This window comes from Podarcis muralis, chromosome 2, assembly GCF_964188315.1.
Source record: "Podarcis muralis chromosome 2, rPodMur119.hap1.1, whole genome shotgun sequence".
Lineage (NCBI taxonomy): Eukaryota > Metazoa > Chordata > Lepidosauria > Squamata > Lacertidae > Podarcis > Podarcis muralis.
Genome location: NC_135656.1, coordinates 64,671,622 through 64,685,928, shown reverse-complemented (window position 1 = coordinate 64,685,928; position 14,307 = coordinate 64,671,622). Strand labels below are relative to the sequence as shown.

The 14,307-nt window shown below is 40.4% G+C and overlaps 1 protein-coding gene across 2 annotated transcripts in view; it reads right to left on the bottom strand.

Annotated features, from left to right (window-relative positions):
• Positions 1–2,288: 2,288 nt before the first annotated feature.
• Positions 2,289–14,307, bottom strand: part of GALNT10 (polypeptide N-acetylgalactosaminyltransferase 10) — a 38,303-nt gene continuing 26,284 nt past the window's right edge. Inside the window, exons 9-12 of one of the 2 annotated variants that reach the window (XM_028718336.2) lie at positions 13,578–13,799; positions 11,555–11,671; positions 9,643–9,795; positions 2,289–8,554 (exon numbers count right to left, since the gene is read on the bottom strand). In XM_028718336.2, the coding sequence (XP_028574169.2) occupies positions 8,387–8,554; positions 9,643–9,795; positions 11,555–11,671; positions 13,578–13,799 (660 nt within the window). In that variant the 3' untranslated portion in view covers positions 2,289–8,386. The remainder of the gene's footprint in view (positions 8,555–9,642; positions 9,796–11,554; positions 11,672–13,577; positions 13,800–14,307) is intronic. The other variant, XM_028718337.2, reaches the window with a different exon arrangement.

The following is a 14,307-nucleotide window of genomic DNA, read 5'->3' as shown; positions in this document are numbered from 1 at the left end:
GATGGATCCGAGAGACCCTGGTAAGGAAAGGAAGACGACTAGGGTATGTGGGTGGCTGGGAAGGGCGAAACTGGGAAAAGGGAAAGGTCATGGGCGTAGCCAGGGTGGTGGCAGCTGCCCTCCCCTCCTAAATCAAGTTAAATAAATAAAAATACTTAGTTCACTGTAACTGACCAATTGCGTCGCAGATAACTCGGTTCTGCTCCCCCCCCAAAATCCTGGCTACGTCCATGGCAAGGGTGTTAAAAGAACTGGCGGGGGCAAAGATTCTGGAGAATTTGGAGGAGACAAAACTCCGAGCCCCATGGGGACCCCAGGACAGGAAGAAGCAGGTTAGAGTCCGGGAAAGCAGGGAGCCCGAGGTCGGAGGCACGCTTGGAGCTGGAATCAGGAACAGGCAAACGTGACAAATCCGCCCGAAAAGTCTTAATTAAGAGCTGGTAGTTCTCCAAGAATGGCTTTATTCTTGGATTAGGATTGGCTAAATGATACAGAGAGCGGATTGGCCACATAACAGGATACTGATACAAGTGTTTGCAGAGCTCCTCTGAGTTTAAATAGAAGTATATAATGGGTATGTATGGGACCACGACAAGTGTGTGGGCTTTGAGATTTCGAAGGGGATTTAAAAATGAATAAATTGCTCAGCATTCTCCATGGACTGCATTTGACCTGCATAATCCAGCAGAGGGAGTCATCATTCCATATATAAGCAATATAATCTAGTATTATCATTAAACAGAAATCAGCAGGTAAGAAAAATGTATGTTTTCAGCCCTATGATCTTTGTACTATGGTGTACTATAGAATTATCTTGTCGCCAATGATGTTCAACATCTGTATGAATCCACTGGGACCTTTCATTTGGGGTTTGGGGGCAAAATGTCATGAGTACACCAATGAAACACAGTTCTATTTATAACATCTGAGTCAGGAGAGTCTCGCATGATCTGGACCATTGTATGGGTGAGTGGTGGACTGAATGAGGGCCAAAAAACTTGAGTTTTGGCTATAAATTGGTGGGGCGAGAAGAGCTTTAACTCCCTTCCCCAACTGCTAGTCTGGGTAGACCAGACATGCCAGAGGTTCTTAGCAGCTGCCACCACTCTCCCTTAGGTTACCTCTAATCCCAGACAGGAGGACTTTCCCGGGATCCAACGGGGAGCAGAGATACCTTTCTCTCACCCTAGACCAAAGTAGCCAGCTTTTTTCAGTCAAACACCACACATGTAGCATGAACCAAATGTCTATACACATGAGGGGCTGGAAACTTCATAAGGCTCCTAATATCTTGGGCCCAGGATACTTTGATTGCAATGCATTATATCCTTGCCTGATCACTGAGGTCGAGGAGAGTTGCTGTCAGCAGACCACCATGATTCAGATGCAGGGCTCTCATCTACTAGAGCTGCACATTCAGTATTGTGGAGCCAATGCTGTGGACCCCTCTTCCTCTTGAGTTCAAACCTATTGTACTTCAGGTACCTGGTGAATTTGTTCTTTTTTTTTGGAGCAGGGGTTTTAAAAACAAGCCTTTCTGATTTTATGGTGAATTTAAATGATTTTATCCATTGTATCTCTAACTTCATTGTTTAATGTTAGACACTGGTTTTAAGCGGAATAAAAGTGGAATAAAAAATAATGTATTGCATTTGTTAGTTGATAGATACAAAACAAGAGAAGTCTCAAAGCAACTTAAAACACAGATAACATCAATTAAAAGCCAAATTTTAAATGACATACAACATTTGTAAAATGCTCATCCAATAAGACAAGATAAAGTCCTGCCCCACTAAAATAGTACCAGAATAAAAGCTAATTTAACAATCAAAGCCTGGATAAATAAAAATGTCTTGGCCTGGAGCCTGAAAACCAACAATGATGGCACTAGACATGTTTTACTGGGGAGAACATTCCACAGATGGGGAGCCACTATTGAAAAACTTGTTCTTATGTAGTCACCTTCCATACTTCCCTTGGAGAAGGCCTTTGTTGAAGACCACAAGGTCTCAGATGGTTCAAGTGGGGAAAGGCAGTTCTTGCAACTCACTACACCCCAACTCTCTAAGTCTCATGTTTAAGTATAACAAATTTCAGAAAAAATACTTGATGTTTTTTAAAAAGTGATAATGTCTGCAGTAGTCTGGTCAATGTCTGCAGTAGTCTGGGATTTGAAGCTACTGGAGAGTACATTTTGGAAGGCAATATGATCTCAGGACACTTTTCAATCCAGAAGATATCCACATAAAATGCTTTGGTTAATGCAAAACAGAAGACTTCCAAAGATGTTCAGAAAAAGACACAATACAAATTTATTTTAAATATATTATAAAAGAAAGTCCATTCATCTCTTAGAAACACTATACCTTACACCCAAATGATTTCCAATTTATCAAAGATTCTAAATTAAAGTGCTAGACATCCTTTACCTCCCCCCAACACAATAGGACAGTGTCCTGAGATGCACAAAATAAATACACTGGTTTATGCTGCAACATCCAATTTCAAACAATCTGTTAAGCATGCATTACAATGTTGAAACAAAGAGTCCCTGTATAACATCATCTCAAAACATAGTTGGCCACTTGATACTATTGTTGGAAGAGAGATGGTGTTTTCCAACATAATCCTTACCATTTCTTCTCAGAAGTAAGGCTTACTGAAGTCAATGGGCTTACTCCCAGGTAAGTGGTGTTACGATTGCAACTTTAGCCAGTTAGCTTGATTATACAATGCAATGTCATTAACTTAGTTAATATAATTTTATTTAGGATAAAAAAATCCTACCTATTTGCAACAATGGAATGTGCTTGCATGGTGCTAGCCTAATCAAATTGAAACTGGAAATCTCTGGGTGACTACAGAAGCACTATTAGGATGGTCCTGAACAGAATGCAGGTCAAAAAGCCTTTTATGAATGGGCAATGAATTTTTATCTAAAATGTCATCTTGTTCCATATATGATTACATGTGACATCTTAGAAATCATATAGAGTTTATAACACTGAGACCCTAGAAAAATCTAAAGCCAGACTACATGTGAGCATTTGCAGCTACACTTCTCTACCTCCCACCACAAATAAAGCAATTTGTATCAGATATAATTTAAAAGGTTTATTTGGGAAGACGTGCTAAACCCCAACCACTCACCCTGTCTTCAGAGCATCTCCTTGGGAGCTGTCCCCCCATGTCACTTTTTGCTCATCTAGGCTCTGATATAGGAAATGAGCCTGGCTGGGAGTGGCAGGTGTGGGGAAGGTTCAGCGCTTTCTCTTTCTCTCTGCACACAAACTCTTTCCACAGGCTCTCACAGGTACACTCTTTTTGTTTTAAGACTCCCTTCCCCATTTGTTTGCTGCCATCACATCGAATTTTGGACATGGTTGTGAAGCAAATTCACAAAGTTGAGAAGACACCTCTATGCTGTTAGTATCTTTCAGACACTTTCCAGTGAAATAAAATTGGTGGAAAATGCCTCAATGTTTACAGCAAGTTAAGGAACCTTCTAGAACTCTTCTTCATATCTGATAGGGTGCCCAGAAGGACTCTGCAGCAAGGCCTTTGAGCATTTCTGTACACGCTAAGCAGCAAGTCCTGTTGAAATTAGTAGGAATTCAGCTAGTTTTGATATTACAGTATATTAAAAAGCTAATCAGACTGCTTACACTAGTTTAGACTGTCTTAAACCAGGGGTGGTTATATCCATGTTAGTACTGTGAGTAGTTCTATGAAACATAAAGCAAACTACTGTAAGTCTTCTGCTCTTTTCAGATGTGTTTTTTTTTTACATCACAGCTTAATCAAATTGTGGCATTGTTTTGATGATATTATTATTATTATTATTATTATTATTATTATTATTATTATTATTTCCCCAGCCACTCTGGGCGGCTTCCAACAGAATATTAAACACAATACAGCATCAAACATTAAAAACTTCCGTAAACAGGGCTGCCTTCAGTTGTCTCTTAAAAGTAAAATAGTTGCTTACTGCCTTGACATCTGCTGGGAGGGCGTTCCACGGGGCAGGCATCACTACCGAGAAGGCCGTCTGCCTGGTTCCCTGTAACCTCACTTCTCACAGCGAGGGAACTGCCAGCAGGCCTTCGGCGCTGGAACTGTGTCCGGGCTGGACAATGGGGTGGAGATGCTCCTTCAGGTACACAGTACCGAGGCCGTTTGATGGTGAAAATATGTCTTTTTATATATCCCACGAATCCTTGTAATGATAAAGCCACTTGTGTCACACCACTATGGCCTACTACAGGAACACTGTACTCACACATTGTCCTGATAGCTAACCTTTCAACTGCTTGGGATATGCTGTATAGAGGCTTTTGGGTCAAACTCTTCTAGGTGTTTGCTCCATTGAGTGAAACAGATACCATTGTGAAAAAGGTATTCAAGCATGTATGAGTGTGGAAACAAGTTGCTTTACTGCTTCTCTGTTATGACGCTGACTAGATCAGGCTTCCTCAATCTCGCCCCCCCCCCCCGATGTTTTTGGCCTACAACTCCCATGATCCCTAGCTAGCAGGACCAGTGGTCAGGGATAATGAGAATTATAGTCTCAAAACATCTGTAGGATTGAGGTTGAGGAAGCCTGGACTAGATATTGACAAATATTTCTAATGAATGACCCGTACATTTATGGAAGCTACCCTGTTGATTAATTTGATATTGCAGACTATTGGTGGAAGACACTGCATGGTGAACCTTGTATGTTTGTATGCCAACATTTGGGATCAGGAGCCACTTACGAAACTGTCAGAATCAGCCATCAGGGGTATATAGGGATGCTCATTCATCTTCTTTACACCATTTTTGTTTTGAGTAATGAAACTTAGCAACTGGTTTTCTAAACCAAGTCCATAAACTTTCCATTCTACAATAGGAACTTGAAATTGGATATTTAAACACAAAAATCTTCCTAAAACATCACTAATTGCACATTGTACTGTACTCTTGTACATCCAACATCCCACTCCAGTCCAAGGCACTAGGAAATTGTTCAAGTTTAGGTACTTGCTGAACATTTGCATTTAAAAAGGCACTTCTTTATTTTAATGATGCTGTTAAATTTGATTTTTGATAACATTACTTAAGACCACAAAAGGTGTATGTTTGAATGCAATTTTTTTTTAAACCAGATGGGGTTATTTCCTGCAGCCAAGATATTCAGATGGCTTTGAAGGATTCAGATAATATCACTGCTAGCAACAGACACATTTCAGTCCACACATTTCAACCAAACCATTGAAAACATTTAGATTTTTGAATTGAGATGCCATGCTGAAATCACTACAACCACGTAGGGAGCTATTTCACACAAACTGCTTGCTCAACCTACCCACCGCCCCCCCCCCCACTATACTCTCTTTGCTCCATCCTGTGGAGCTGCTTCTCAAGCTGCAATTATGCTGAAATCAAAAGTATAAATCAGGCCTGACTGAAACAAAACACGGGCACCCAATGTGCATGTTAATACTGTGCACACTGCTTTCCTCCAAAAGCCTCAGTGTCAGCACAACTGAACAGTTTTTTTGCTTAGCACAAGGAAGTTGAGGTCAAGTAACTGAAGTGTGACCAGGAATCTTAGCTACACATCCTAAAATATTCAAGAGCAAAGTCTTTTCAGTTTTGTTATCTGACACCCTTATCATGCATGCAAATGTGGTTTTATAGACTCATGCTTTAGTTATTATGAATATAAATAAAGCAGAAGATTAATTACAGATAAAAGTAGTAAAATGCATTTTCATTTCTCAACCAGCAGGTGGCCTGCTAACAATGCTTTCAAACCATTGCCTGGGGCTTTCCAGGATTGAATGCATTACTTATGTGCAGAGATCGCCACTCAGCCAGAGTTAAATATGTTTAAGATATTTTGTAACTTGACAAATATTTATATTGCTGCAGAGAGGAAGCTCTTAAGAATATTTTAACATCTGGCTTTTGGTGTTTGGTTTCAGCAGGTTAGTAACAATCACAGAAACTTTCCTAGAGCAACATAGTAAAGTGTCTGAGATTGCAAGATAAAAACTCCCTAAATTAAAGTCTCACCTCACTCATGAACTTGTAAGACAGCCTTGCACTAATACTGGTCTACTTTGCAGGACTGTTGTAAAGATTACTACTGCATGAACACCAAAACATTACAGTACTTCAAACTCAACCTATGTATTGACTATTCAGCATAATTATGTTTTCACCCTGCTTAGACAATGGCCTTCAGTTTTATTGCAGAGAAAACATTACAGGGAACAAAAAGATGATGGGAAGTTAAGTAGAGGGGTATGTGATTCTGCAGCGAAACGGGGAATATGAAATCTGAATTAATGGCCTTTTTAATTTTTAAATTCCAGTTACTTTGCCATCTGGTTAGTAGCCCACTGCAAACAGCACTAGTTCTTAGATGTATCATTAACTGAAGGTGTACTAGCTTGCTAAATTAGACACATATTACTTTTGATGGAAAAACATAAGGATGACTGGAACAAACTAGGAGCAGAAAATTCAGCTAGCATGGGATCAGAACTGAGGTGAAAGAAATTAGCATTGGAAGAAATAAAGGAAAGAGGTCATGACCAGCAGTCTATATATGCACAAGGAAGTCTTCACACCCAGAACAGCTCTTTCCTTTCATATTGGTGTCCTTAACAGGAAATCCCTGCATGTGGATTATTTCCCTTAACTGAACAAAATAAATAAATCTAAGTATGAATTGATCTTCTGAGTGTACCATGAGCCATTGTTTTGATAACCAGTGACAGACTAGTGAGGTAGAACTGGAAGAGGCAAATTAGCACCTGTTAACACATGGGAAGGCATTAAAAACAATCCTCTAAAAATCCCCACAGGAAATCATCTATCACTAGTGAAATTTTAAAACAGATCTCAGCCTGAGTTGAACAAAAATGCAGGTTTAACTACGTCAAGAAAAACTAATGATATCAAGGTCTAACTGAAGCCAAGAGAATTGTGCTGTAGAATATTTTGCCCAATTCACTAACCTAAAAATATTGGGCAATGGGAAATGCTGAGTAAAACTGCAGCTAACACAGAACTGGGGAGTTTGTAAATTCAAATTTGTGAATATAAAAAACTGACAGGAATCACACTCCAGTTATTTTCAATGAAGATTTTAAAGATGATCATTTAAGTCATTTGGAATGAGATGCAGGGAGGCCCAAGCTGTGAAAGATGCTGCACTGTATGAATCCTTTACTTTTGTAGAGCACTGCAGTTGTCATTTTATTGCAGGATATTGTTGTGCATGCAGTCCCAGGTGTGGCTGGATGTTATAAGTTGGTTTAACAGGTAGGATAACAAGTAAAGTTAAACACTAAGAATTTCACTGCAATCTTAAAACATACTTATTTGGAAGTCGGTCTCACCCATGTTACTGGGGAATTAAATTTCATGGAGTGATCTTAGAATTTTAGCCCTAGTTCTGTTTGTATAACTGGGTCTTTTGAGTTCAAGTCATATGTCCATGAACAGGTATATTAACCATGACTCAGCTGATTTGCCTAACTCAGGGGTCTGGAAGAGGATCTGTCTGGTGGGTGGGATCCTGAGTTCCCCTCCCCTCCCAGGTAGACTACTTTGACAGGTGGGTAGGGCCACCCACCTGCCAATAAGCTGGCATTGCCATGTCAGGCAGCCCAGCTTCAAATGAAAGAATTGGGAGTGTACTCCAAGAGCCTTTCTGACTCTCTTCTTCCTACGTTTGAACTCAAGCTGGGCTGCAAAGGAAGATGCCTGTTGAAAGGGGTTTGCATTTAGCTTTGGCAGGGGATGGGCTGCAGTTGGAAGTTCCTCATGCAGCTAATCCCCACGGGGTTTGTAGTCCACCAACTGCAAACCTCTCTCTTGGTAGGGAATGGCTCTATCCAAGAGCTCCAGTGCAATGAACGTCATGCCACCAAAACTAAGGGTCAGTGTAAAAAGCCAGTGCCAACACTGATCTTAAACCATCTGGACTGGAGATATGCATTATCTTAACACTAATCCTTGGCTGCTGTATGGATCTAAGGGTTTGGCTTTGAGACAATGTGGTGCAGAATTCATGACAGTTGCACATTACCCTTATGAAAAATACACAGGCTTAGATGTGACCTTAATAGCTGAAAAACTAGAAGATTATGAAAGGATACGGTCCTGCATTAGAGAACTAGGTTTCAATCTGTGGTGTAATTATAGCAATATAGATTTCTAGACATCTTGTTAATGGGATGCAGCATCATCAAAGTAAAGACTGGCCTGATAGTCACACCCTCTCCTGAGATTTTCCCTTTTATTGTTTTTAAAAAAGTATTCTTTTAAAAAATTTGTCATCTCCCCTGTAAAAATTATAGCTGTAATATATACATATAGATAGTCTTTAAAGATCAAGATTCTTGTTAAAGTTTTCCAAGACTGTTGAATTTGTGTGTTCAAATATCCACTGCTGTGTTGGAGAGGAAGGATTGCACGTGCTCATGAAGATTTTTCGGTCACTCTCACTACAGTCCATGCAGCTGCCACTTACTGGGTGGTAAAGAGTCTTGTCCTAAGGATGAAAATTAGAAATCAGTTTGCTGTACTTGAATACATGCCACAGACTTCAGAAAGCAGCTTAAAAGAAAAATGTATCTGTCATTTTATTACTTATCATCTAACAGCAGCTCTTCTTTAGAAGTAGCATTTCTCCACATTTATTGTACAATGCTTTAGCTAAGCAATTTCAAACTAATTAAATAAATATATCTATCTTCACAACTGAAATAAAAAAAATGAGTACTGATAAAGAAAATCACTCTTCCCTTATTCAAATCAAACAGGTTATCCACTAGACCTCACTTGGAATAGTGTTTCGCGCAAGCATATTGTTAACTTATTGTCCTTGTCTTCAACACTTGCTTGTATCCAAATCTTTCTGAAGCAGGCACTGGAATGTCTGGGCTACACCTCACTGAACTTCAACACTTCTTCATGTGGCTTAAGAATGCTAGAATTGGGTTCACTGATATTATGAAGCAGGGGTCAATGATGAGATCTGAACCCTGAGATTCCTTGCAAAGAAGTCTTGCCCTCATGACAACAGTTTACCCAAGCCTGCCTTACGATTCCTTATTTTGTATCGTGGAAATTTGTACTTTATAGATACTGCAATTATCATTGCTTTTGAGTATTTCTGCCATCCATGAATATAATCCCAGGTCTTTGTTCCTTTTTTAAAAAAGGATAAACTTTTCAAAGCCTATGGCCCATCAGTTGTTGTTGTTGGACTCCAATTCCCATCAGCCCCAGCTAGTTTGGCTAAGGGGAGTTTGGTGAGGGGAGTTTAAGTCCAATATCTGAAGCCCCCCTGCTCTCAAGTAGAAGAGTAATATATGAGTGGCATGATAGGAAAAGTTCCTACCATGGAACAGTTGAATACCACTTTATATGGTACACTTACAACAAGCAGGTTTATTTGCTATCTCTGGTAGAGATGTTACTATGCCCTATTGTTCTTTTAATAAAAAGGGGATTCCACTTAACATGTTGTCCCAAACATAGGGACAAAATATTACAATATGAATATTTTTCAAGATATTACAGGTAACCATAATGCAGAAGTAATGGTTTCCACATTCTGAGTAATAACACACTCACTTTCCTGTATTTCCATAGCTGATTCCCCTTCATTCCATGACAGTCATAGAGAGTCACTGGGCTGTTGTGGGAAACAGCATCAAAACAGAATTTCTTTGTGTGCTGGGGGTCTCCTGGACGGATGTCCTCTCGCCAGCTAAATGTGAACACCTGCTAGGACAAACATCAAACCCTCAGAACAAACGATGAGGACAAAAATCCAGACTTCTTTGTTTTATGCATCCCTGCACTTCAGTACTACTTAATGTGAAGAACAACTACCCTCTCCTTAGGACAGGGCAAGAAATACAGAAATAGAATTGTGGCATTGTTAAGAAACGCAAACACTGAAAAGGAGCTCTACAATGGCAGTTGTGTTTGAACTGGAAGCCTGCAAATGATGCCCCCCCCCCCGGCCATCTAATACCAGTTGCCCTGTGGAAAAGAACATCAGTTGCTCAAATGGAGCAGATTGATTTTGGTTTGGTTTAAGTGAGTGGCTCTTGAAGTATCTATTGTATGTTTATAAATATTGTGAGCCACTTTGAAGTTAAAAAACAGGATATAAATATACTAAAAAAATAAATAGATATAAGGGAAGAAAAGAAATGGAACTAATATAGGGCGCTTTTTAAATTTTATTCAGACCAAGTGAATAAAATGAACCTAACTTAATCAAGCTTATTAATTTCAATGAGTCTACTCTGGAGCAAAACCTAGCTGACCATAACCAACAATCTGCCACAGTAATTTCCCTTAGTTGAAACTGACTAGCACTGAAAGATTTAACAACAGGAAGAAAAACAAGAGACATCAAGATTCACTACAGCAAGAGCAGTTCTACAATGTGTGGTTATTGGAGCTCTATAGGCTTGTATTCTTTTGGAGGACAGCAGGAATATCTCTGGAGTTGGAAGTACCACCACACCAGTTCAGTAATGAGAGGACATGGAAGCAACTGCTTCATGTTGCTACTGTTAGTACTAATAAAAAACAAAGGAAATCTCTTTATGGAAGAATTAGACCAAAAATATATTTCAACATCCACATTAATTTTTACAACTCAACATAAAGTGGATATAAAACTCATGCAGGCCTTTTGGATTTACCATATTTTTCTGTGTATAACACGTCCCTGTGTATAACACGACTCCCTATTTTTGGGGACTCCAAATAAAGAAATCCCCCATATGCACTATCAGTGTATAGATGACCCCCCCCCCAATTTTAAACTTGAAAAAATAGGGAAAAAATATAGTCTTATACATGGAAAAATATGGTAGTTTCAAAGTCAGTTGGTTTAATTTTCCATTTCCAGGCAACTGAAATGGTAGTCAGCAACTTCTCATTTTACATATTATGTTAGAATAAAGCTGTCACTTCTAGCATCTTATACATTAGAAAATGAAAATATTCGGTGAAAATATTCCCTAACCAGTTTAATCTCTCATTAGCATCCACTGGAGTGCTAATTATACCTCCTGCAACACTAAGTGGTCATTGGATATAGTAGCAGATTCATTAATATGGTGTTTCAGAAGATACTTAGAAATGATAATGTCAGTGCATAGTACAGTTGCATGACTAGTGTCTTATTAACCTTTTCCTGTCTGCCTCCTCTCTATTCACTTCAGAATTTGGCTCCAGATAATACTGGTTTTCTGTCACAGCACTCATGCAAATAATTTAAAGTACTCATCTCCTGCACTCCAGGTGTGTTTACATACCAAGGCCTTCAGCTTGATAATCAGCATCTGTGTACTATCTAGACCAGCAGATTACATTCTACTCCCCTAGCAAACCCCCTCTTAGTCTTACATTAGTGAAGCTATTGTCGTATTTCAGTAATACATACTTTGCATGAAGTAGTTCTTTCTAAAACTGCCCGTGGAAACACTAAGAATGAGATATTTATAAAAAAGAATGTAAATACCTGCACACTGTTCCAGGCAGCTTCTCCTCTGCCTTTCACACAGGCTTCAACCCGTAGTGGGGAACCAAGGGCTCCATGTTTGGTATCTGCACAGAGGCCGGTTCCTACATTACGGACCTGAAAGATTAAGTTGCTGATTAGCTTTGCATCTAACTTCTTGACATAGTGGCAGTCAAGGAAACTGAAGTACAGGTAAAAGGTAAAGGACCCCTGGATGGTTAAGTCCAGTCAAAGGCAACTATGGGATGTGGCGCTCATCTCGCTTCAGGCTGAATGAGCTGATGTTTGTCCACAGACAGCTTTTCGAGTCATGTGGTCAGCATGACTAAACCACTTCTGGTGCAACGGAACACCGTGATGGAAGCCAGAGCGCACGGAAACACCGTTTACCTTCCCACAGCAACGGTACCTATTTATCTACTTGCACTGGTGTGCTTTTGAACTGCTGGATTGGTCCCCTGCTTACACAGGGGCTACATTCTGAGTCACCGCGCATGTCATTGAAATCGCGTATAATAGAAATGCACTGAAAAAGCCTGCAAACACCCCATTCTGCCCTTTTAGTGACATTTCAGTGATGTCTTTATGATGTTTCCAGGTCATTTCTGGGTTTGGTGCGATGTGCATATACATTGTCACACACATATTAAATGTGTGTAAACAGGGGGCTGAAATAGAGGCAGCCCCCATGCTATCCCATAGCAAACGCTGGCATAAATGCAAAGACACAAGACAATATGATTTCTATATATGTATGTGTGTGGATGTGACAAGAATTCTCAAGAACTGAGAAGCCAAGAAAAGGGATCTAGAACAATCTGCTCTGTGTTTCAAAGGAAAAGAAGCAGCATGTTGAATACACATCTGAGCTTGAGAGCCATTTAACAAGTGGCTTCAGTGGAGAATTGGGAAGGCAGTGATATTAAAAAAGAAATGATCAAAGCCTTGGATTTACTTAGGTCAGGGTTAAACCTGATAATGGGCTGTCAGAGTAAGTAAATCTTAAGCAGCAAACATACCTCAGAAGTTCAGTGTGTACTGTTTTCAATAGTTTTAGTAAAGTTAGTCTTTCTGCTAATGGATTCTGAAGTGTACAGTGGTGCCTCGCAAGACGAAATTAATTCGTTCCGCAAGTTTTTTCTTCTTGCGAGTTTTTTGTCTTGCGAAGCATGGTTTCCCATAGGAATGCATTGAAAATCAATCAATGCATTCCTATGGAAACCACCTTCAGACCAGGTCCGGGGAAAATCTGTCCCCCGACCTCTTCTGAAGGCTGGGGGGGGGGGGGACGACAAGGGCTTTTCTTCCCACCACCAGCCTTCAGAAGGCTGTTCTGAAGGCTGGCGGTGGGAAGAAAAGCCCTTCTGCCCACCTCCCGCCCCGCAAGCTCCGGGGACAGGAGGGCTTTGCTGCTGACCGCCAGCATTTTAAAAGCCCCCCGGGACAGCGGAGACTTCTCCGCTGTCCCGGGGCGATTTTAAAATGCTGGCAGGCAGCAGCGAAGCCTCCGCTGTCCCGGGGCGATTTTAAAATGCTGGCGGGCGGCAGCGAAGGCTTCTTGCGAAGCAAGCCCATAGGGAAATTCGTCTTGCGGAACGACTCAAAAACGGAAAACTCTTTCGTCTTGCGAGTTTTTCGTTTTGCGAGGCGTTCGTCTTGCGAGGCACCACTGTATTGAAAACAACTTTTTCTAGCCATATTCATATACATGAACTAAATTCCTGCATGACAGGAATATGGAAACTGGTGTTGTTAGATCACACCTCCCATCATACATGGCCATTGGCTCTGTTGGCTGGCACTTATGGGAGTTGGAAGTCCAGCAACTTTGGGAAGGCCTCAGGTTTCCCATCCCTTCTGTAAAGTTCTGCACCATCAAGTATGTACAGAAGTAAACATGCACAACAATTTCACTCAAAGACGGACTCAGCGGGTACTGGGAATCCTGTGGTTTGATCTGCAACCATACACCATGGCATGGCTGGGACTTCTTGATACAGCTGAATTTCTTGAATAAACCAACCTCTCCCCAGGCAGCTGCTGGAGGCTCCACTGGTGGATAGAACTTTTGCAAGTCCCAAGCAACTTCATTCATGAACCACTTGAAACTTTTGCAGTTGAGATTACTGCGAAGTTCTTTCTGAGCAGTCACATCTCCTGCAGACAGATGCCGATATTCAGGTCTCCTCTGGTAAATGTACTCTGCATATTCATCCATCCACACCTCAGCAACACGCTTCAGGTTCTACATAGTTGACAATATATTTGAAATGAAGAATTGAAAAAAAAGCATATCCATAAATTTGAATTATACAGGATCCACATATGAGAGATTAATTAGCTGCCTTACATGGAGGCATGCATAAAGGGCTTTATGGACTTCGAAATACTACATTAATAAGTCCAAACCCAATCAGATGGTACAGTAAGACGACTGCTCTTCCAAGGAGTCAGACAACCAGAACATTCTATAAAGGTTGAATTAAACTGGGCCGTGAGCATCTACTGTATTTCATCAAAAAGAACTTTAAAAGTAATTGTGTTCTTTAGGTAGTTAATTGTGACTGAGGGAGAGAGAAGCCTTTTCAGTCATGTTTCTTCTTCTTCTGTTACTGTCTTTTCCCACCAGAGGGAGTATCTACCCTTTAAAATACATAATTCTGAATACAAAATAAAAGCACTCATCTTTGCATATGAAAATTCACCAACGTGAGAGGACAAATTCACTCATGCGAGAGGACAAACTTTTAATT